The 23,494-nt window shown below is 36.0% G+C and overlaps 1 protein-coding gene across 1 annotated transcript in view; it reads left to right on the top strand.

Annotated features, from left to right (window-relative positions):
• The window catches only part of LOC150039010 (usherin-like), a gene marked incomplete at its 5' end in the record, with an annotated part of 572,498 nt that overhangs the window by 97,443 nt on the left and 451,561 nt on the right, over positions 1-23,494 (top strand). Inside the window, 5 exons of the mRNA XM_090328110.1 lie at positions 5,262-5,420; positions 9,484-9,978; positions 11,983-12,255; positions 14,099-14,268; positions 19,243-19,387. Of these exons, the coding sequence (XP_090184236.1) occupies positions 5,262-5,420; positions 9,484-9,978; positions 11,983-12,255; positions 14,099-14,268; positions 19,243-19,387 (1,242 nt within the window). The remainder of the gene's footprint in view (positions 1-5,261; positions 5,421-9,483; positions 9,979-11,982; positions 12,256-14,098; positions 14,269-19,242; positions 19,388-23,494) is intronic.

Here is a 23,494-nt window from a genome sequence, read left to right as displayed (position 1 = left end):
GACCATGCCAAGCTAATATGTCTGGTTTCTTCTATCCACAGTCTGAGGAAGAGAAAGATCACAGGATACTTGATTGTTGATTTTGATACTCGGTTCTTGATTTTGTGGTAGTAGAAAGCAGGGTGAAGCTAAAGAACGAGAACACATAGATATTATACCTGTAGGGCTTCTCTAACAATCCATCAGTCTGTCTGGGTGTCAATGTAAGAAAAACTGTACCTCTCTGTATTCCTTGGAATGGAGTGATCACCATTGTCTTTGGGCATAAATAGAGCCTAAACATAAATTGGGTTTTTGTTGTCCATTTAAAGAATATTTGTCATTTAATTATTCTCTACAAGATTGATTGGTTGATTGATTGATGTATACTTCAAATTCTGGGATAATCCTTTTGGGTTGTGAGGTCTAGATTATCATATCTGATACAATTGCCACAACTTTACACAGAGCATACATCATACTACTGCTTTTAACTAGTTTGGGGTGAAAATGTTGGTAGCTTCCCCATAGATTTTGTTCTGTAAGTGGATAATTTGTTCTGTTTCGTGGAGTATTACTTTTGTCTTTCCTTCTTTGAGTAAAACATTTTTGGTCTTTGCAAATATTTCTGGTGTGTGATAATAAAAATAAAGAAAAGGATTTCATATTCCTAATGTTTCTTCCTCTGAGTAAGTTCCTCTTGATTTTATAATCTTTGAAACTTACAATCTTTTAACTGATTGCAATTCTATAATGCTACTTCTTTGGGTCTCGATGGGAAAGAACTTCCAGCTATAAATTTAAAAGCTCACTATCATCATAGCATTCGTGAAGCATTATTAATTTTTTCTCCTTAACTATTGCTTCAGTCATTTTCCCCTCTTGAGATAGGTCTTTTTTTTTCTTACCCAATCCAACCTGGGTTGACATGCACATGCCACTATTTCTTGTTCTCCAGTTCACAGGGAGACTTGTGAATTCTTTTTTTTTTTCCTGCTTGGGCCAGTCTTAAACTGTGATCCTCCAAATTTTTACTTCCTTAATAGATAGGATTACTGGGTTGTTACAGAAATCTTTCAATAAAATAAAATAGATAAATAAAAAATTAAAAGGTCCCTGCTGTCAAAGGGGCTTGAATCATAGCACTATAGGGAAGTATTGGTTTGGATAAATGTAGAAGACCTGCCTTTTTTCCTGTGCTAGCTGTTTTCACACAACAGTTAGTTGTTCTTTATCCTAGCAACAGCCAGCAGGAGCAGCCTGCTTCGCAAACATGATGTGATTGAAAGATACATGGTGTTATCCATTGTTGAAACTGTGAACTACCTCAGGCTAATATTTGTCCAATAGATGTCAAAAATGTATTTTCCTCACATGAAAATGCCTCCTGGTAACATTTCCCATAGGTTGAGAACTGTAGCACTGTAACGGCTGTTATTTTCTATCTCTTCAGGGATCATAGACAACCATTTCATTCAGAAGAATCATCTGTGAGTGGTGGGGGTGCAGGATCAAAGTAGAATCCTAGAATATAATTTCCACAGTGTACAAGAATTGAATTTACATAAAGTAGTTAGACTGTCCTTGACAATAAGTTGCTCTACTGGGAAAGCTACTTCTTTCTTAACAATATTGGTTTCATTATTTCAAGGTGATATAGTCAATTTTACCTGATAGGAGACCTAGAATAAAATAGGAACAAAAGAGTGTTGACTTTACATCCTGTCCAGTGAGTAATTTCCAGTTTGTCCTATAATGTTTTGTCTGAACTCAGCCGCGGCTAACATCACATGTATGTATATATGCTTTCTCTCTTTGCTTTATTCTTTTCATTAATTCCTTATTTCCCTACTTCCCTCCCTGTCTTCCTCCCTCCCTCCCTCCCTCCGTGCCTCTCTCTCTTCCTCCCTCCCTTCCTTCCTTCCTTCCTTCATTTCCTCCTTCCCTCCTTCCTTCCTTCCCTCCCTCCCTTCCTCCTTTGCTTTCTTTTTCAGTTCTGGAGATTAAACATTAGTTCTGCACTTGCTAATACTTGAGCCACACTGTCAACCCCCACTTTTATGTATTTTTCTCCTTTTTTTTTGCTTTAGTTATTATTCTGATGCTGCTTTACATTTTTGCATTTTTCCTGGAGCCAGTCTTGAACTACAGTTCCCCCTAAATATTTTTGGGGGATAAGTACAATCTATTTCTGTCTATCATTATTTATTAATATGACTCAAAATGTTTTCATTTTCTTATAATTTTATGTTGCACACATGTATTAGATTATTTTTAGTAATCTGTACAGATTTGAACCATGAAAAGCTATCTCCACAAGTGTGTGCAGCTGTGCTGTCTCTAAATACAGTTTTAAATTTTCATTTTTACTTCTAGCCAATTTCCTAGGGTCACCCCTATGTCTGAATCAGGCAATGATTTCAGCAGTCTTTGTGCTGAAATATTCCCAGACTTGAGGAAAACTTAAAGGTTCAGTCAATCAATATGTGTATGGTTTGGAAAGACATTCAGAGTCAGAGCTAGTTTTGTTTTCCTTGGTTCTTACATTTTTTTAAATTTCCATAGCTTTCCTCCACAGAGGTCCTATTTTCAAGTGAGCCAGAGATCTGAGGAATGCAGATAGTCCATGATGCTCAGATCTGGGACTACTCAATTAATTCTATGCTCAGCCACCACTTACTCCATCCTTGGATTAGTAAATCTGTACATTTTCTGCATTATTCCCAATTGAGTCTACCACTGTTGGCTGTAAAAGGCTTTGAATTTTTGTCCCTAAGCCCAAATCAAGCCAGCCCTTTCTGGTACCAAGGCTGGTTTACTAGTCAATTCTACTGCTTTATAACAACTCTGGTTTCTGCTGCTTCTTACTCAAGAACTCTACCATTATCATTTTTCTTTCTACCCCTCATTTTTCTTGAGTTGATTATAGGCTCCTAGAAATATTCTAATTTTTCTCAGATTTTCACAAACCATTGCTATAACCAGAAGACCTCGATTTCCTTTTTATTTGAAAATATATGCTAGGAGGTTCTATTGATTTATTTTTAAAATTTCATCTGAAGAAGACTTTTATACATGATTTTCCTTGGTCAACCATGGAATTATAAGCTGTTATTTCATGATCACCTCTTCCTGTGCCCTTAGGCCTTGCTTCACCACTCATTTTCTGGAATGTAAAGTGACAGTTGTAGAAACGATGGTTGAGACTCAGGACATACACGCCACAGAATGGGACTATAATGGTCATCCAGCTGGGATCTTGTACAGAAGACAAAGGAAATATGAGATGTCTGAACACCTTCACTTGCAAAACAGTGTCCAATATTCCTATTTTCCCCCTATTTCTATCCAGTCAGCTGGTGAGCAGGATCAAGTCCTGATCACTCACTAGTCCTTCTCATTGCTAGATACTCTTACCTATCATTTCCAAGATTACTGATTATAAGTTCATGCTGCTTTTATTTTGCCTAAGGAGACTATCACTGAAATATTTAGATGTCTGAATCGTTGCTATTACTTATGACATCATGTGGGTTTTGAACTTTCTCTGTGTACTCGAGAAAGCAAGTAAATAAATCCACATGTTATTTCTGCTCATTCTTCCTTCCATGCTTACCTAGTTTCTTGGGTTTCTCTGGCATTGTACTTTTTTAAAAAGTTACACATTGTATATAGATATATGATCATTTTCTCATGAAGTTGTTAAGATAAACATGCAATTTTCCCGTAGTAAGCATTATTTACAGGGAAATGCTTCTGCCCCCAAAATCCTGTAGAACTCTTCAAAAGTAATCAATAAGAAGGCTTTCTTACAAATATTGATAATGGATACAAAAGAGGATATTTACTGAACATTTAATATATGTATAAACATGTATCTATTCTCTGTTCATTGGTATATTATAAACAAATGTTTATGTGTACATCTCACAGATCTATATATACATATGCATATATGAGAATGTTCACACAATATGTATATATGCATAAACATGCAATATGCATATGTGCACATTTTATGTACATGCACATATTCATACATCTATATACACAGAAACTGTGGCATGCACATACATTTTCTTCTCCTATAACTCTGGAAATAGACATTATTCTGCTTTTTACATTTAGTTACATTCATCTAAGGCTGGCTTTAAGCTCACAGCCCTCAGACAGATGGAGTATAGTCATAATATTATACTCTCCCTCCTTGTCCATCCTTTTGAAAATGTTCTTTTATTAACTTGAATGTAATTTCTCTTTCCTCAAGAGACTTTGAATGAATCACCAAGTGGCTGAAAATATTATATATAAAACACTGATAATAGTTGATGGATTCACTTCTTTACATGAATTTAAAAAATCTTAATGAAACTATTAATGGCTTAAAAAGTAAGATAAGACAGCAACCTGTACCCTTGACATTTCATTCAATGAGAAAGTCTGATTAGTTCTGTTTCTCTAAATGGGTGGGGATTATGCATCTTGGTGGTTGATTGACCTTAAAAGTATTCAGATGTTGTTTTTCTCCTTTGTGTATTCTGGGAAAAATAAAGCTCACTCTTTAAACTTAAAAGAGTCTTCTTAGAGAGACTTTTATAGTAGAAAAAGTACAATGTTTCTATATATTTTTATAACAGACAAACTGTCACTGAAGTTGTGAGATAAATGTTTTTTACATGCATAACAGCAGTTATGTTACATCTGAAAAAGAACAATTAATTGAAAAGAATATAAAGCAGAATAACTATATACTCAGATAGTATATTCAAATAGTTAACTGACAATACTTAGATTAGGTAACATCTATGCCTATTTTTAATGGAAAGCATTGTTCTTTACACTGTCTACTATGAAGCAAGACAAAGCAGTATATTAATGTCATAGAAAACTTCCTTTCAAAAATCCAAGAAATATGCTTCCTAACTTTCAAGCTTCAATATTGTGTCAAATATTAAATACAAAATAAGTGTCATGCATCCTTGGATCATTTCTCGAAAGAATAAAGTCACAACAGTGCTTTGTGCATGCTTACTATGGTTTCCCCAACAGTATTTATGTCAGCTGCTTTGACCTACAAATTTATTTCATTCTTACAGATAAAAGCTTTCTTTAAGAGAACTCATGGTGCATAACCTTTGTTTATTAACGTCTTGGTAAGCCACATGTCATGTTGATAAAGTAAACCTGAATCAGAAAGACCTCTTTCCTGTGAATCTCACTTTGGTTTTCTTATACACATATTGATTACTTTGCTGATGAATGTCCTCTCCATTGTAATTTAGCTCCATTCCAGCAACCTCCACCCAGAGGAGAAGTTCAAAGTTCTTCTGCCATTGGTCTCTCCTGGAATCCACCTGATTCTCCAAATGCCTATTGGCTTTTGTACAATTTATTCAGGGATGGACATGAAATATACACAACGGAGGATCATTATCCATACAGTGAGTTTCAAGATTTGATGCTGAGGATTGTGTTTTTCTCTATTTAGCATGGAGGATTTAGAGGAGAGAGAGAATTATGAATCTCATTAAAAACCAGAGAAGTACAATAGCAAATACTTACTATATGGCAAACAGTGATTATTAAATGTTCATACAGGAGACATGATGATCCCATTGAGAGAAGAAGCATATGAATAAGCCAGGAAGACATCTCCATATCTGTTACCTGTATGAAAGCTTTTAAATTAACTAATAAAAATCAGACTAGAAGGATCCTATTGTTTTTATCAAACACTTGGATGTTTAACTCGTAACTTTCCTAAAGATAGAATGAAGAAATACCAAACTTTATGCTCCCAACTTTTATCTACTCTGAATTTTGCTTCTAGTCCTCTTTACTTTCAAACTATATTTTTAATTAGTCCAGAAAATCTTGGAAGAACAATTCGAATTCATTTCCATTTTGTGCTTGAGTACACCTGTTTCCAAATTCTTGATTAACACATATTAATAGTTTTGAAAATCATTTAAAGCTACACTTATGCTCTATATCCTTCTTTGAAATGGACAGGAGAACAACATGTTTTAATATTTTTTCTGTTTGACTTCAAAGCTGTGTAGCATCTAATTTAGTGTCTTATCATATTGGTAGATTACATTTTGAACCTGTTAATTGAATTGAATTTCACATGGTCTATATCTAATGTATTTTATTTACCATTTTCTCTAAACTCTAATGTTTCTTTCATGTTTTAAGTCTTCTTTGAAGTTAATGGAAACTCTGAACTTCATGATACAGATTGCAAAGGGAACTGAACATCTGTCTACATCTGCCATGCTGGCAAAGCATCCTCAAAACCTGCTACTAAAATGTTCCTTTTCTTCCAAAAATCAGCATGATCCAGGTGTCCTGAAACTTAAACTTTTGTGGTAAAGAAAGAGAGGAGTCATAAAAATATCAAAAATGTTTTTGAAGTTGATAGTACTACTGGTTGAATTATTCTAAGACTGACAATAATCATTGCTCTGTTTCCCACTCTGTATGATTCAATAACAAAGTTAAACTTAGAGCTATCAGTATGCAACACTCTCCCTGTTTTCTATAGTTATGTATTGTGATCTATTTTATGTAACATTATTTTTAAATAAAATACCCTAGATTATTTTGTGATTGCACTAATATATAGTCCCAGTAACAGTTTCTTGCAGAATAAATGCATATTCATTCACTAATCAGGCATTTATATAATCCTATTAAACAAGATTCTGTTTTTTAAATCCTTATTTTTTATTGAAAATATTCCTCTTTTGGCATTTCTTGACAATCGTAATTAATGAGGTGAGAATTATCTGCTGGGTGGCATTTGAACAGTAAGAACTATTGGTTAACACTGTCAGAACTTTATATCATTCTAATAATACTTTCATGTTTATTACTCCAATTCCATTGCATTGCCAGTGTGTATAATATGAAAGGGAAATACTATTTGTATGCAGCTGAATGAGCACAAATCTCTGGGTTAAATAAAGGCATTAAGCATTATAAGTGGAGAATCATTGAACTTTTCAAAGAAAATTAATAGTGTTGTCTTCTAAGCAACTTTGATTAGTTGGCTGAGACTATTACAGAATTCTTTCTTAGAATAGAAACTTTTCCTAGCTGGCCTGGGGTACAATGGGGTTCTCTAGAATAGTAGTTCCTATTCTAAAACCCTAGTGTGACAGTACATTAAAATCTTCAAAATTTTCAAGCAATTGTTTACAAGTAATAAGACTCTTGTAATGGTGGAATAAGGTCAAAGCTTTTGAACAATTATTTTTTTTAAATATTTAAAGATTTCCCCCAAAATTAGTTGATTTGTATCTTCCTAGGCTTTCAGAAGTGGAGAAGAGAGTTAAGCTAGTATTTTGCAGTTACACCTAACTAGACTTTAACATCGCCATGAGTCACAATTGAAGCATTACCAATCTTATCCTAGAGATCTTTTCTGAATGCATCTCTTCTTTGGAATCTAGGGTAGTGAGTGTTCCCTCTCTTTTCTACTCCTATTTGCTTTTTAGCGTTTTCATCCTTATAATCATTCTTCATTTTAAACTTTCCTTGTGTAGATTGTTGAAAGAATTTGTGTGATCGGCCCCTAATATGATATTCATGCAATACATACTTCTATGGAGCATTTGTGGTGAAAAATGTAATAAAGTGATGAAAGCACAAATCACTAAAAAAAATATTTCCTTTTGTTAGGCCTCCATTATTCCTTTCCTTTAACCACCATCACTGATGACATTTAGGAAAGGCAGCTTCCCTCTGGCTCTTGGTAATAGTTCCTTCTGAGGATTCTTGCTCATTTGTGAAACATGAGCTTGTCTCAGCCCTTAGCATTCTAATGGCATTAATTTCAGTTGAAACTAATAACCAGTGTTCATTCTTTGCTTGGTCAGGTCCTCAGCATTCCACAATTCTATCTTCCTCCAGGTATTTGATAGAGCTGAGAACATTTGGAGATCATCCCACCATATCTCATAGCCAATCTTTGGCCCTTTCAATGGGTGAAGGGTAATCGTGACACAGCAATGGAAGATTACAATGGAGATACAGTCAGTGGCTCTCGACATGACCTTCCCAATCACAATGCCAACATACCCCACTGAGTAAAATCAGATGCTAAATGTCTCACTATGATATGGCATACACATAAATAAGGATAAGACTTTCATGTGAAGATGTAATATTTACATACATAATCCTGTTAGGGAAACTGGCAGCCCTTCTGGCATTCCTCTGGGAAGAAGGCTAATCAAGAGTCTGGGATCTGAGAATCCTGGTTTGAAGCCATCATTGATAGGAAAGTCCCTAAGTCTCAAATATCCAATTAACCACCAAATCATACAATGAACTTTGACCACTGCACTATTTACCCTGCACTATTCTACACTGCCTCTCTTTCTTTTCTGGTATACTACTTCTCACTTCTATATGTTTGCTTTCCCACAGAATGGGGATACCCCAAGTATATATCTATCTCTCTCTCTGTCTTTCTCTCTGTCTCTCTCTCTGTCTCTGTCTCTCTCTCTCTCTGTCTCTCTCTCTCTGTCTCTCTGTCTCTCTCTCTGTCTCTCTCTCTCCCTCTGTCTCTCTCTCTCTGTCTCTCTCTCTCTGTCTCTCTCTCTCTGTCTCTCTCTCTCTGTCTCTCTCTCTCTGTCTCTCTCTCTCTTTCTCTCTCTCTCTCTCTCTCTCTCTCTCTCTCTCTCTCTCTCTCTCTCTCTCTGTGATGTATGTGTGTCTTTCTCTGTGCCATATGCGCCTTAAATTCTGGGTCTAAACACTTGTCATCTGATTATTTACTCAAGGCTATTACTCTACCACTTGAGCCCAATTCTACTTTGGGTTTTTGGGTGATTCTTTGGAGATAAGAATCTCATGGATTTTCTTGCCCTAGCTGGTTTCAAGCTACAATACTCAGATCTCAGTCTCCTGAGTGTCTAAGATTACATATATGAGTCACCAGAGCCCAGCAATTCTCTCTCTTTTGTGTTTTATAACTTCATCTTTCTATCTTATTTTCTCTGTCCTAATGCATAGGAACCTTGTTTATCTACAGTGTATAAATTCTCCATTGCTGATAACAAGCAACTTCAAGACATAGCAACTATAAACAACAAGTATTCTGTAGTCATAGCAGTGGCCAGCTGACAGACCTAATACTTGGCACTAGCTTGTTAACACTTGGTTTAGTGTATTAGCATTTTATAAAAAAGTTTTATAAAAGAAGTAGAATTAGATGTAATTTCTTGTTACATCTTCTATCAAAAGGACACTGCAAGAAGCAAGACAAAAATTAAAACAGACTTCTAAATGTCTTCACTGCTAATGACACGTTTCTTCCATCATACAATAAAAAAAGTAATTAGTATTTTTTACATCTTTCTTTCAAAAATGTCAAACATAGATATGGTTGCTTGAATTGATATAGGTAATGTGACTAAATAAGAGCGAGAGGATTAGAAATGTCCCCCAATTTGTGGATTTTCATTGTCTTCATTTTTTTCCTTTTAATTTCAGGTATCCTATACTTTACAGACACTTCCTTGTCACCATATACCTCATATTCATATGATATTAAGACCACCAGCGTCCATGGCTCAACAAGGAGTATGGCTGTCATTTATCAGACAAAGCCTGGGGTCCCAGAGGGACACTTGAACCTAACTTACATCATACCGGTTAACTCCAATTTTGTATCATTTACCTGGAATGCACTTTCCAATCATTCTGGTCCTATAGAGAAATACATTTTGTCCTGTGCTCCTCTGACTAGTTTTCAGCCATGTGCTCCATATGAAGGTCAGGAAACCTCAGCCACCATCTGGAATCTGGTTCCCTTCAGCCAGTACAATGTTTCTGTGCAGGCATGCACCAGCGGGGGCTGTTTATACAGCTTGCCCATCACAGTGACCACGGCACAGGCTCCTCCTAGAAAACTGAGTCCACCCAAGATACAGAAAATCAGTTCCACAGAACTCCATGCAGAGTGGACTCCACCCATGGAACCGAATGGTAAGAGTTCAAGGCCTAGGTCACCTAGATCCTTGTTAGTGAACAAGGATCTAAGCATGTGGAATGGCACATATAGGATATGGCGAAGCACTTGTTTATATAATTGTATGATATTGTAATGGTAAAATAATTTCCAAAGATGGGAAATTCTATTTCAAATGGTTAGTGAAATGAGGGCATATTTTTCTAATCTAATAACAAATTCCCTTCAATTAAATTGCCTCTTAAAAGGCTAATATTATCTTTGCTCTTAATGACATCTGCCATAACACGAAGGGTGTTTATAATTGGAAGCTCACTTATGAAATGCATTATATTTGACTGTGTCACAAGTTAGGGCACCCAGAAGCAGCAAATTTTCTCTTTTAAGCAAGCAATAGATATAAAATAATACAAAAATATGTATCTAGGCTAGACTCCATTAAGTTAATTTTGTATTTGTACAATTGAACCCTTTGGTTATATAAGGCAGACATACATGGATAATGTTTTAGTAATTTATATCATGCACATAATATGGCAGAATCTTTATTTAAGTTACTTGGTAAAACTAGATAAAAACTAAGTACCCTATGCATGCTAATATATTAACTTAAAAGTCCCAGGTTTGACAGTAAACAAATTAGAAGTAGAATGTTCAGACTCCCAAACAGAATTAGCCATCCTTAGTAGAAATTGTAGCTGTATGATTTTTTCTAAGTCTTTCCATTTCCTTACAAATGGGGAGATGTTGTTCTTTCTAAAGTAAGCAAGACTCAAAGGAACATAGGCTCAATGGTTTCCCTCATTTGCCATAATCAATAGAAACTTTGGACTCTTCTAGCAGAGATTTGCAATAGAGCAAAACCTAGATACATAAGGCCATACAGTATGAAGCTAAATGAAAGGACCTCTAGGATATAGAAACAAAAGCCATATAATGAGTGATTGTTGTCCTTAATGTACTATGTTATCTCTCATCTCTTTTGCTGTCCCTTGGTTATCTCATATTGTTACAGTATTTCACTTTGTTATCTGATATATTGGATATATGTGTATTTGGTTATTTGAAATTGGATAGGAAAGGGGGGAAAACAAGATGAGGGGTGGGGGTGGGGAGAAGGGAAATGGGGATCAAGACATGAGAAAGGGTATCAATGTATGTGAAGTAATGCACCTTCCATCTGGTGAATATAATGTAACCCTTCTATTAATTACAATAAAAAATATATGGAAAAAAAAGAAAAAAAGAAATTGTAGCTGCACCTTCTGATAATCATTTGGTTTTACTATGATACAATATAGCTACTTTGTATTTGTACACTATTTATTTTATTTTTAAATAAGAATATGCCTTGAATGGTATTTCCTACAACCTTCTAGGTAATAGTTTATCATATTGAGTGAAGTAAGCCAGGCCCAGAAAGACAAAGGCATACATTGGATCTTAGAACTAATTGCAACCTCCCATGAAACACATAGGGGGATATACATAAATCTGGCCAAGCAGATTCAAGTAGAGTATATGCAGGAATGAAATTCCATGCTGCAAGGCCTTTAAACTATCAATGGACATTTTAAGAAAATTAAAATCAAGGTGCTGATATGTTTAGATCATTTGGAGATTTGGTGGGATGTAGTAGATGAATGGCAATGGGAACAGTGGATAAAGAGTCATAATACTCAATGCATGTATGTGAGAATGGCAGTGCCAAATGATGTGACTGGTTGAGGGGAGGGGCAGGTAGAGAGAATGATGGGAAGGATGACCTGATTAAGATGCACTGTACACATAAATGGACATAATAAAGTTTAGCAACTGTACCCACTTCTTAAATAAAAAACACTGAAACAAAAAGAACTTAGCAGCCAGTTACTGAATGGCTGTATCTCAATTATTTAACTATAAAATGGCAAGTGATCTGTTTAGAATCATAAAACATCACCATTCTGGATAACCTGGTCTTGTCCCACCCAAATGATGGATTCTTTGAATTACCTCAGCTAACGGTTGAACTTTTCTAGGAATAATTATAAGATACGAATTATACATGAGGAGACTGGGATCTACTGAAGAAAGACGAGTATTTCAGAGCAATGGCTGGTTCAATCCTCACCATGAGGACAAGCTAATGAAATTCACAAGCTCAGCTAAGGAAAATACACCACAACCTCCTCATAGGACGGCATTCATCTCTGGCTTGGAGCCCTACACTGCGTATGAGTTTAGGGTCTTAGCTTTGAATATGGCTGGTGGTGTGTCTTCTGCCTGGATCACAGAAAGAACCGGAGAATCAGGTAAAGATTTGAATGCTACTTAGAAAACAATACAACTCTGCACCAGTAGAACATCTCCTTAGCCAATGTGAGCTTAAATCCCAAGGGTCACCCCCTAAAAAAATACATATAGACACAAAACTAAAAGACCCTAAATGAAAGTGTGGCCTGAAATTAAAGTCCACAGAGCTGAAATGGTACATTTTGGGCAGCAAGAATTATCAACTTGTATGGGCCAAAAAGAGACAATCTAATGAGTTGATTGCATAAGAAACCCAATATCAGAAAGTATTTATCGTGAGTTTTGGGCGAGAGAAGAAGTGTTTTAAATAGGAAGTCATTTGAGGGAGGGCTTAACTATAGTTCTACTCTTGTATCTGACTTTGGTACCTGGTATATTGTATAGGGAAAGGAAAGGGATACTGAAACGATTGGGAGGAGTGGGGGAGGGTAAGTGGGGGAAAAGCATGGAAAGGGTATCAAAAATCAAGAAGTAAATGTATCCACTACCTGATGAATATAACTGAAACCGTTCTATACATCACCCTGACAATAAAATACAATTTTTTTAAAAAAAGAATACTTTCCTCAAATAGCAGCTCGCTTCCCTTGTTGAAACATTTTGACTAGTCACCACATCTTGTTCTATGTACATCACAGTTTATCCTTAGTAAAAAAGATCTGACACCAATTTTACAACTCTGTTTTCATTTTTCCTTTCCACCAGCATAAGTAGCAGTTTTCACCTAATGACAAAAAGCACGACATTGAAATCTATATAATTCACAAGATTTCTTATAAGCAGTTAACATTATGGTAAGGAAAGAGGTTGCAAGTGTTAGTTTTCCTGTGAGACCTTCATTAAATCAAAGAGTTATTTCTAATCTTATTCTTTACATGAAGAAAGTTTCAGATTTCATTAGCATATTTAAAAAGGGGAATGCATTTTTTGTTCTGCTTTGAATCTACAGTTAGCTGAAGAAAACCTATATAACCTGATCTAAATTTGATCTATTGGAGCTACATAGGATGAGGGTAGCTAAGGTTGATGTCCAAGGGAATCATTTCATGAATAAAAATGTACACTGTGTTTTAGCATCTCATAATGGGTACCAGCCATCTTGGACAAATAATAGTGCCACGATAAGCACAAGTGATGAGCCATGGCGTCCTGGAAGGGGAAACTCAAGGTCAGAAAGGAAAAGTAATGGGAGAAACTGCCATGCTGGACCCTCATAATCTTATGGGTCACTAGCTAATGAAAGTGCAATGATAATATACCTTTGGTTAGCACATTTAAAACCCATATTAAGATCTCAAGGATACCAGGAGGGAAATGTGTAATGTGTATGAACCTTGGACCCATCAGTCAAAACTTTGCAAATAATTTAAGGATTCTTTGGTGTTATTTAGGACATTTTAGATTCACCTCTATAAGTATAGCTAAATTTTCATTCTTGCTGCTGAGCACATATTGGTTTGGCTTAGTGAAATATTTTCCTTATGAGAAATCTAGTATGTCATTAGGCATCTGTCTGAACTTTGTGGACTAAGACATGTTCTGTTTTTGTGATTTCATTCAAATATTCAGAATACCTATGGCTTTCTGCCCAATTATCTACTAGGTATCTTTTTGCCTACCAAAAAATTCCCATCAGAGATGTTTTCTAATTTTGCAAGTGAAAATTAGCTTATAAAATAGAAAACGGGCATCTCATCTTTTCCATGTACCATTATATTCTTCAGTTTGATTCAAATGAGAATTTTATAAAGAACAGAGTGTTTCAGAAACTAGAATAAGTGAGTCTGATAATTTCTAGGGGCCACACATACTATTTTGACAATGTCATTTTTCTCCCACTAGTTCCTGTATTTGTGGCTGCTCCTTTGGTCTTTCCCATCTCATCCCACTCTCTCAATATATCCTGGGAGAAACCAGCAGACAATGTCACAAGAGGAAAAGTTGTGAGCTTTAATATCACTATGATTTCTACACAATCACCTCAACAAGTGATTCCAGTGTTCTTTACTCAGGTAATGTCATTTTTAACTGATATTCTTCCAGGACTGAATTACAACTCAATTTAACACTTTCTGACTGTATATACAATTTTGTGTCAGAATTCTCCCAGTGTACTCATTAAATGTGGTATTTTCTTTCCAACATATTATAGATGCAAAGATCTCTATATCCCTAATTTTAGTATAAGTACAAACTGAAGAAAAGTTGATGTACTTTTATGGCATTAGGCTTTCTCTTTCCTCTTAAGTATTTTACAAGACGTTAAATGTGTACAAACTTACATATACACACATATATTGGATTTACAATAGTGTGTTTAACCAGTTCATAGTCTATTATGTATTTCTATTGTATTATTTGGGAAGTATAAATAATATAATCTTGTACATGTACTTTGAACATTTCGAAATTTCCTTTGAAACAATTTCTGAAGCATATAGCTTATCATAGCTTATGACAACAGTTACAAATAATGATTCAAATGAGTCGTGAATATAATGAATATGATCAAGAATTTGATGTAATCTTGACGTATTGTCTTCTGATAAGTCATGTTCCATCAAGAAATAATGAGAATAATAATTAGAATACATACTGAGACTTTACTCTGTCTAAGAACTAATTGATTGGATATATGTAATAATCTTGGAAAACAAAATGGTCTTTATAGGAACTAAGGATCTACCTCAAGGCTCTTTACATAAAGAAACACGGATCTAGAACAGAATTTTTTTTCCCCTCTACGGGTATACATTAAAAATGGCAGCCTTCCATGTTAGAGGGTAACTTAGATAGAACAGTATCAGAAGTGGTATATACACTTTAGGATTATACTCCTTTGAAGATGTAACGAGGTTTACCAGACATTGTGCATTTTTCTTACAAAGTTATACTCTCATTCTCCACAGCTTGTATTTTATTTATTAAGATCTATACACACTATAGCTTCTTGCTTATTTTTTTGCCAGTCCTGGGCTTGATCTCAGGGCCTGAGCTCTGTCCTTGGACTTTCTCATTGCTAGATCTATACAACTTGAGCCTCAGCACTTCTTCCAGCTTTTTTCTATATATGTGGTACTAAGGAATCAAACCTGGGACTTTGTGCATGCTAGGCAAGCACTTTTATCACTAGGCCAAACTCCCGGCTTGCTTCTTGCTTATTTGACCTAGTTAATGTGCTCCTATCAAAGCATTATTATGCTAATATTATTATACTACTAATGGGACAGTATCTTAAAAAGCATGCTAAATGTTACTAAACTTGGCAATGATCTAGACTTCACATTTATTGATGAAAAGTTATTTTCTGGGATTCCATAGTTATGTATCATTTAATGACAGGGAGAAGTTGTAGGAAATGTGTTGTTAGAATTTTTCCTTAATGGACAAACATCACAGAAATACACTTCCATTAACTTATATGGAATAAACGAATGAATCACTCCACATACCACTCTAAAATGATGACAAAATATAGAATAAACATAAAACATTTTATTTGCTATAGAAATTATTTGTATATAGTTATTTGCAATAATTCTCAAATATAATGTATTGAATGCAATTGGAGTGCCAAGTGTACCATAGGCAAGGAATTTGGTTTATTTACACCAGCATCACCTGAACACACAATTCTTTGTACTATGGTACAATGACTATGAAATCATTCATTGATAGGAATTTCATACCTCTCTGGGCACACAGCTATTCGGGATTCTGATTCAAAACCAGCCTGAGCAGGAAAGTCCTGTGAGATTCTTAGGTCAAATTAATCACCAGAAAACTGGAAGTGGTGCTGTGGCTCAAAGTGGTAGAGTGCTACCCTTAAGTGAAAAAGCTCACGGACAGTGTCTAGGCCCTGAGTTCTAGCTGCACATCAACTAAAACATAAAAGAAATTTGTTGCTTTCCATAGTGGTTGAAAGAGTTTGCACTCCCACCAACAGTGTAGTAGTGATCCCTCCTGGCCACATCCCCTCCAGCATCAGTTGTTATTCGTTTTCCTGATCCTGGCCATTCTAACTGGAGTGAGGTGGAATCTTAAAGTTGTTTTTATGACCAGAGATGTTGAGCATTTCTTCATGTGTCTATAGGCCATTGTTGTTTCTTCCTCAGAGAAGACTCTCTTTAAGTCTTTTAATGGGATGGTTGTTTTTTTGGAGATTAGTTTTGGAGTGATTCAATTTTTTGAGCTGTTGATATATTTTAGATATGAGGCCTTTGTCCACTGTATGGTTGGTGAAGATCTTCTCCCACTCTGTAGGCTTCCTAATTAATTTGCTAGCTATGTCCTTTGCCATACAAAAGCTCTGCAGTTTAATGCGGTCCCACTTATCCAGCCTTTCTCTGATTTGTTGTGATTCTTGGTCCTTATTAAGAAAGTTTCTACCTGTGCCAAGGAGGCCTAGTGTATCTCCTATTCCTTTTTGTAAAGTTTTCAGAGTGTCGGCTTTTACTTCCAGGTCTTTGATCCATTTGGAGTTAATTCTAGTGCAGGGTGACAAAGAAGGATCCAACTTGAGTTTTCTGCAGGTGCTTAGCCAGTTCTGCCAGCACAACTTGTTGAAGAGGCTATCTTTCTTCCATTCTATTTTTTGGCTCCCTTGTCAAAGATTAGGTGGCCATAGGTCTGTGGTTTAATATCTGGGTCCTCAGTTCTATTCCATTGGTCTTCAGTCCTGTTCTTGTGCCAGTACCAAGCTGTTTTGAGAATTATAGCTCTGTAATAGAGTCTAAAGTTTGGTATTGAAATTCCTCCTGCACTGTTCTTTCTGCTAAGAAGTGTTTTTGCTATACGGGGTCTTTTATTATTCCATATGAAATTTTGGATTGCCTCTTCTATTTCTTTAAAGAATGCCATTGGGATATTGATGAGTATTGTGTTGAATTTGTAGATAGCCCTTGGCAAGATTGTCATTTTCACAATGTTGATTCTTCCAATCCAGGAGCATGGGAGGTTTTTCCATTTCCTTAGTTCTGCTTTAATTTCCTTTTTCAGGGTTTTAAAGTTTCATCCAAAAGGTCCTTTACATTCTTAGTTAAGCTAATTCCTAGATACTTTATTTTCTTTGAGGCTATTGCAAAAGGAGTTGCTTTCCTGATTGTTGCCTCGTTCCTCTCACTGTTGGCATAGAGGAAGGCAGTTGATTTTTGAGGGTTAATTTTATAGCCTGCTACCCTTCCAAAGTTGTGAATCAGCTCAATGAGCTTGGGAGTAGAGTCTACAGGATTCTTTAAATACAGAATCATGTCATCTGCAAAGAGGGATAGTTTTACTTCCTCATTCACCACTATGGAAAGCAGTATGGTGGTTCCTCAAAAGACTAAACAGAACTCCCCTATGACCCAGCAATTCCACTACTTGGCATTTAACCAATGGTCCAGAAACAAGGGCATACTAAATCCACTAGCACAATGGTGTTCATTGCAGCATTATTTACCATAGCAAAGATATGGAACCAGCACAGATTTCCCTCAGTTGATGAGTGGATCAACAAGATGTGGTATTTGTACACAATGGAATTCTATGCTGCTGTCAGAAAAACGACATCATCCCATTTGTTAGGAAATGGAAAGACTTAGAAAAAATCATATTAAGTGAAGTAAGCCAGACTCAAAGGAACATAGGCTCAATGGTTTCCCTCATTTGTCATAATCAGTAGAAACCTTTGGCTCTACTAGCAGAGATTTGCAATAGAGCAAAACCTTGATACATAAGGCCATATGGTATGAAGCTAATTGAAAGGACCTCCAGGATATTGAAACAAAAGCCATATAATGAATGATTGTTGTCCTTAATGTACTATGTTATCTCTCATCTCTTTTGCTGTCCCTTGGTCATATCATATTGTCACAGTATCTCACTTTGTTATCTGATATATTGGACATATTTGTATTTGGTTATTTGAAATTGGATAGGGAAGGGGGGAAAACGAAGATGGGGGGTGAGGGGAGGGTAAATGGTGACCACGACATGTGAAAGGGTATCAATGTATGTGAATTAATGCACCTTCTCTCTGGCAAATATCATGTAACCCTTTTATTAATTACAATAAAAAATATTGAAAAAAAGACATTTCTTAACTCCTTTATAATCTTATGGTACCATGATCATTTATGACATCATCCTGTTCCTTTGTTGACACAAACATTATTATGTAGAAAGCATCTGGCCCTAAGAAAAAATGTTGTATTTGTGATTAGTGTTATACTTTCTGTTTTAATGACATTTTCCCCTAAATATAATTTGTATCAGTCTAAGCAAATTTACATGGTTCCTTTAGATCAATTCTTTGTATAATCATGAAACAAATTCACAGATTTGTTTGTTTATGAACTAAAGAGTTCTCTCAGTCTTGTCTCTTCAAATCTGCCACTTTGATTTGAAAGTATGGGCTAAAGTGAATATGTCAAAAAATGTAACTGATTGAATCTGTATGTGGTCATTTGCATGTGAAAGATAATTAAGAATTGACCTCTTATGGCTATTCAACAATATGTTTCATGGGATTTCCCTCCTCTTCCATTTATTTTTGTCTCCTTTCAAGAAAATGATATGATGATTAAAATAGTGCCAAGCTCTCTTCTCATGCTATGAAATAGCAGGTGGCATTGCTGCATTGGGTTACTTTGGGCCAAGCCTCATGGTTTCCCCTGGACTTTTTCACAGTAGCAATGACAGCGTCACCATCTTTATCTCTACTATTGGTGACAATAACCACACCATCGTGCTGTTTTATGAGGCAATAACTCGCTTTTCTCATTTATCCACTTTCAGGAAGTAGATTATTACCTCATAAAACAGTGTGCTTATACTATTATCAATTAAATCCTGACTTGTTGTAACACTTTGAAAGGAAAAACAATCTTTTGCTAATAGAAGTTGACTATAATTCCTTCTGTCTGAACTCACAGAACTTTGTTAAGGTAGTATTGTTTGCAGTGATTATGTATTATTTGATTATTGATATTATATTTGCCTTGTAGCTGTTGCACACTGCTAAACCAGAAGATCTGTCTTACATTGCAAAAGGATTGAAACCTTTTATGATATATAACTTTACTGTTTCCCTCTGCAATGCCGTTGGTTGTGTGACCAGCACTTCTGGGGCAGGACAGACTTTAGCAGCTGGTAAGTGAGTCTTAACAACAACAACAAAAAACATAAGTTTAGAAACAAATGCCCACAAAACATCTCTACTTTTGACTTACTACTTTTTTTGGGGGGGGGAGAGAATAAATTTTTGTTATTTTATTTTTTTATATATTTTATTGTAATTAATAGAAGGGTTACATTATATTCACCAGATAGAAGGTACATTACTTCACAAATATTGATACCCTTTCTTATGTCATGGTCCCCATTTCCCTCCCTCTCCCCCCGCACAACTTGATTTCCCCCCTACCCTTTCCTATTTCAAATAACCAATTAAGCATATGTCCCTTGGTTATCTCGTATTTTTACACTATTTCACCTTGTTATCTGATAGATTTTCTATGTGACTTACTACTTTTTATTCTCTGTTTCTCCATTTCTGATGCTGACTGTTATCCTCCTTGTTTTTTTTTAAACACAAAAATGGATAAAAATGAATGTAGTCTTAGTAACACTCATCCCAGTGTGTGTCTAACCTCTAGCTGATACTTTCAGTGGGATTAGAATTTCTGTCACTCAGGCAAGTTCATGCCCCCTTTGGATACTCTTTTAAAGGAGGAATTTCTTAGCTGAGCAATATAATATAATAGTATAATATAGTATTCCTAGGTAATTTGGAGGCAGAAATATTGAGGCTCAAGATCTGACACTAGTCAGTGCAGTAAACTTTGCTAGACACTATTCATCCACAAAGTAACCAGCAAAAATATCAAGAATGAAGATGTGGCTTAAGAGGGAGCGTAGTCAGCCCAGCCACTGTGAGGCCTTGAGTTCAAACACAGTGCTGTACCTACTGCAGAAATTAATTTAAAATAACTCCCTGTCATTTCTACTCACTGTTTTTCTACTGTTTTGAAGTGTGTTATCCATCTATTCTAACCTGTTGATGACATACTTCAGTGACATTTGAAATAGCAGCACACCCTTGCAAGTGTTGCCTCCTCTGAGCTGCATGCCACAGTGAGCCATCACATGATCACATGCCATGTTTACTAGCAGTGAGCAGACATTTTCCTCCTGAGGCTCTAATCTGTTTTCCCAAAGACACTATAATGAAAAGAACTGAAGAGGGGCAGGTCTGACCTTAGACACTAGATGGATTCCAGAGATAGAAAGGACGATAAATATCTATAGAAGGTAAGTATCAATGACAATGCCTACACTACTATTAATTATAGTGGGTTGCACTAATGAGTTTTCCATAGTGTGAAAAGGAAATGTCTTCCTGTATTGGAGGTTTGGTTGCCAACTTTTGGGAAGTAACTAAATTCTGAGTGCTATAATTTAGTCAGTGGATTAATCCCTCCAAAGAAGATAAAAAGTTGGGGAAAGTAGATCTGAGTGTGGCTCTAGCTTGTTTTGTCTCTTCTTGTATTCTGCCTTTTCTCTGCTTCCTGACAGGAGCAACATGAATAGCCTCTTCCTTCACATACCTCTGCCATCTTGAAGTTCTGCCCCAGGACACAAGGCAAAGTGACTTTAAACCAAATGCTCTGAGATTATGAGCCAAAATAAGAAATTCTTTCCCTGAAGTTGTCTCGGTTTATTATTTCATTGTAGTGACATAAAACAACTAATACAGAATTTCTGTGGCCCACATGGACTAGAGTACTCTATGTACCTGTGCCTTTATACAAATCACATTATTTTTTGGAGGAAGGCATACAGGCTTCAGGACACCCCTGACCATTGGAAGTACAAGGGAGTAAAACTAACAAAACCCACTTGATTTCTTAAAAAAAAAAAAAGATCAATACTTATGAACAGTTACATTGGTTTTACAAAAAGACTAGAAGTTGAGTTTCTTTCTTGTGATCTTTTCTGTACTGTTAATGTGTACTGACAATACTTCAATTTGGAAGGAACGTATTCCCGCTGTAAATAATAGATTCATAGGAAATGCAATTCTGAAGTAAAGTACAGTGACATGATCTTATTACAGATGAAAGATGTCTAATAGACATTTGAAATTTTTGAAAGAAAGAAGCATCACACATCTGAAGTGATGTTTTGCTTTTCCCAAGCAGGGAGTCATGAGAATGATGCTTCTTTTCCAGTCTTAGTTACAGAACTCAAAAGGTACACATAAAGTTTTGTCTGGGTGGTTCACTGAAAACTTTGAGACTCATTATTTACTCTTTTTTACTTGGAGGTGATTTTCTTCCTCATATGGTTAGAATGGGTACATTACATACTGAGTATTACACTGTTTTTCTGTTAGGTTTTAGTGCTTGTGAGCATCATAGAACTAGTTTTCCTACAAATCTACTTGTCTCCCTATTGTAAATTCTTATGTCAGTGTTATTGGTGGCTTGGGGGTTGTTTTGAGTCTTGTGGGAATATTGTGTTGTTAGACTCTTAAACAAAGTCCTTATATTATTATTATTATTATTATTATTATTAATTGTTTTATTTTGTTTTTGTTGGTCATGAGGCTTGAACTCAGGGCCCAGTGCTAGAACTCTATCACTCAAGGCTAGTGCTGTACCACTTCCAGCCATAGCACCATTTTCAGTTTTCTAGTGGTTAATTTGAGCTAAGAGTCTCACAGACTTCCCTGCCTCAACTGGCTTTGAACTGCAATCCTCAAATTTCAGCTTTCTGAGTACCTAGGATTACAGGTGTGAGATATCAGCACCTAGCAAGGTTACCCCTTCAAAAAAATAATGTTATTGTAAAAGTGGTGTACAGAGGGGCTAAGGACAGGAATCAGGTAATGTGAACAATGTCACCCCCTCATTCTCTCCCAGTTTTTCCCTTCCCATCCTCTCCCTCAAAGTTGAATAGTTCATTTGCAGCATTTTCTTTAGTGAGTTTCACTGTTGAATTGATTTGCCCTTTGTCCCACATTTTCTGTGCTTCCCTTTCCTCTCCCCAAATCAGATAAACCTTTATACAGGACAAATGGTACAGGAATGAAAAACAAGGACAGAAGGTAATAAACCAAAGCAAAAAGAAAGGAGGAGGAGGAGGCAGAGGGAGTGGGGAAGGAGGGAGAAAGAAGGATGAGGAGGAGGAAGGAGGAGGAGGAAGAGAGGGAGAGGAAGAAGAAGAAGGAGAAGGAAAAGAAGGAGGAAGAGAAGGAGAAGGAGGAGGAGGAGGAAGAAGAAGAAGAAGAAGAAGAAGAAGAAGAAGAAGAAGAAGAAGAAGAAGAAGAAGAAGAAGAAGAAGAAGAAGAGGAAGAAGAAGAAGAAGAGGAGGAGGAGGAGGAGGAGGAGGAGGAGGAGGAGCAGGAGGAGGAGGAGGAGCAGGAGGAGGAGGAGGAGCAGGAGGAAGAAGAAGAAGAAGAGGAGGAGGAGGAGGAGAACCACAGACAGTACAATGGAAACGTCTTGCTTCCATTTCTTGGAGTTCATTTCTGTAAGCACCCTTTTATAGATCCATATGCATATTTTATAGTCATGTGCGCATAGCTGTTGAGTCCTTGTGGAACTTGACAAGATGGATCCTTTGATTTGAGAAAGTTGTGTTTTCCCATGGCTTACAAATTGAATCCAGTTTAAATGTTTCTTTAAGAATATCCTATTGAAGATCCATTCCTGAAGGGAAATCCCGGTATTTCTTTTATCTTCCATAAATGGGCCTCCATATTACAAGGTCTGAAGTTCCCAGCTTCTGTTCAGTAAATCAAGAGCATTGCATGAAGCTGTTTTCTCGGAATCTGAAGTGAAATGTAGAGTCAGCCAGCTCCAAGGTTGCAAGCAAACATTGTTTTGCATGCAGGTACATAAGTCTTTTCCTAGTGAATTGGACCCAGAGTGATTAAACAAGCACTCTTAATATATTAATTTATAATTTTAATTACAACAATCTTGTATATATAGTCATTAGTGAATACGAATACAAATATTTTTCTGCCTTTTTATTCATAATGCGTAAACCAATCATCCAGTTACTTCTTGGAGGTTGCCTGGTTTTGTTTCATAATACAATCTTTGTTCTTTGTTAAGAATGCATTTTGTTCTATCCTGTCTTGAATAATCCCTTATTAAGCTAGTCACTTTCTGCTCCATGCTAAAAAGGAAAATTATCATGCAAATGTGGCATGCCATTTTAAAAAAGCACATTACCAAACACTTGCAT

This window comes from Megascapheus bottae, unplaced genomic scaffold, assembly GCF_031878675.1.
Source record: "Megascapheus bottae isolate mThoBot1 unplaced genomic scaffold, mThoBot2.hap1 H_1, whole genome shotgun sequence".
NCBI classification, from domain to species: Eukaryota; Metazoa; Chordata; class Mammalia; order Rodentia; family Geomyidae; genus Megascapheus; species Megascapheus bottae.
This window is presented reverse-complemented; position numbering and strand designations above follow the sequence as displayed.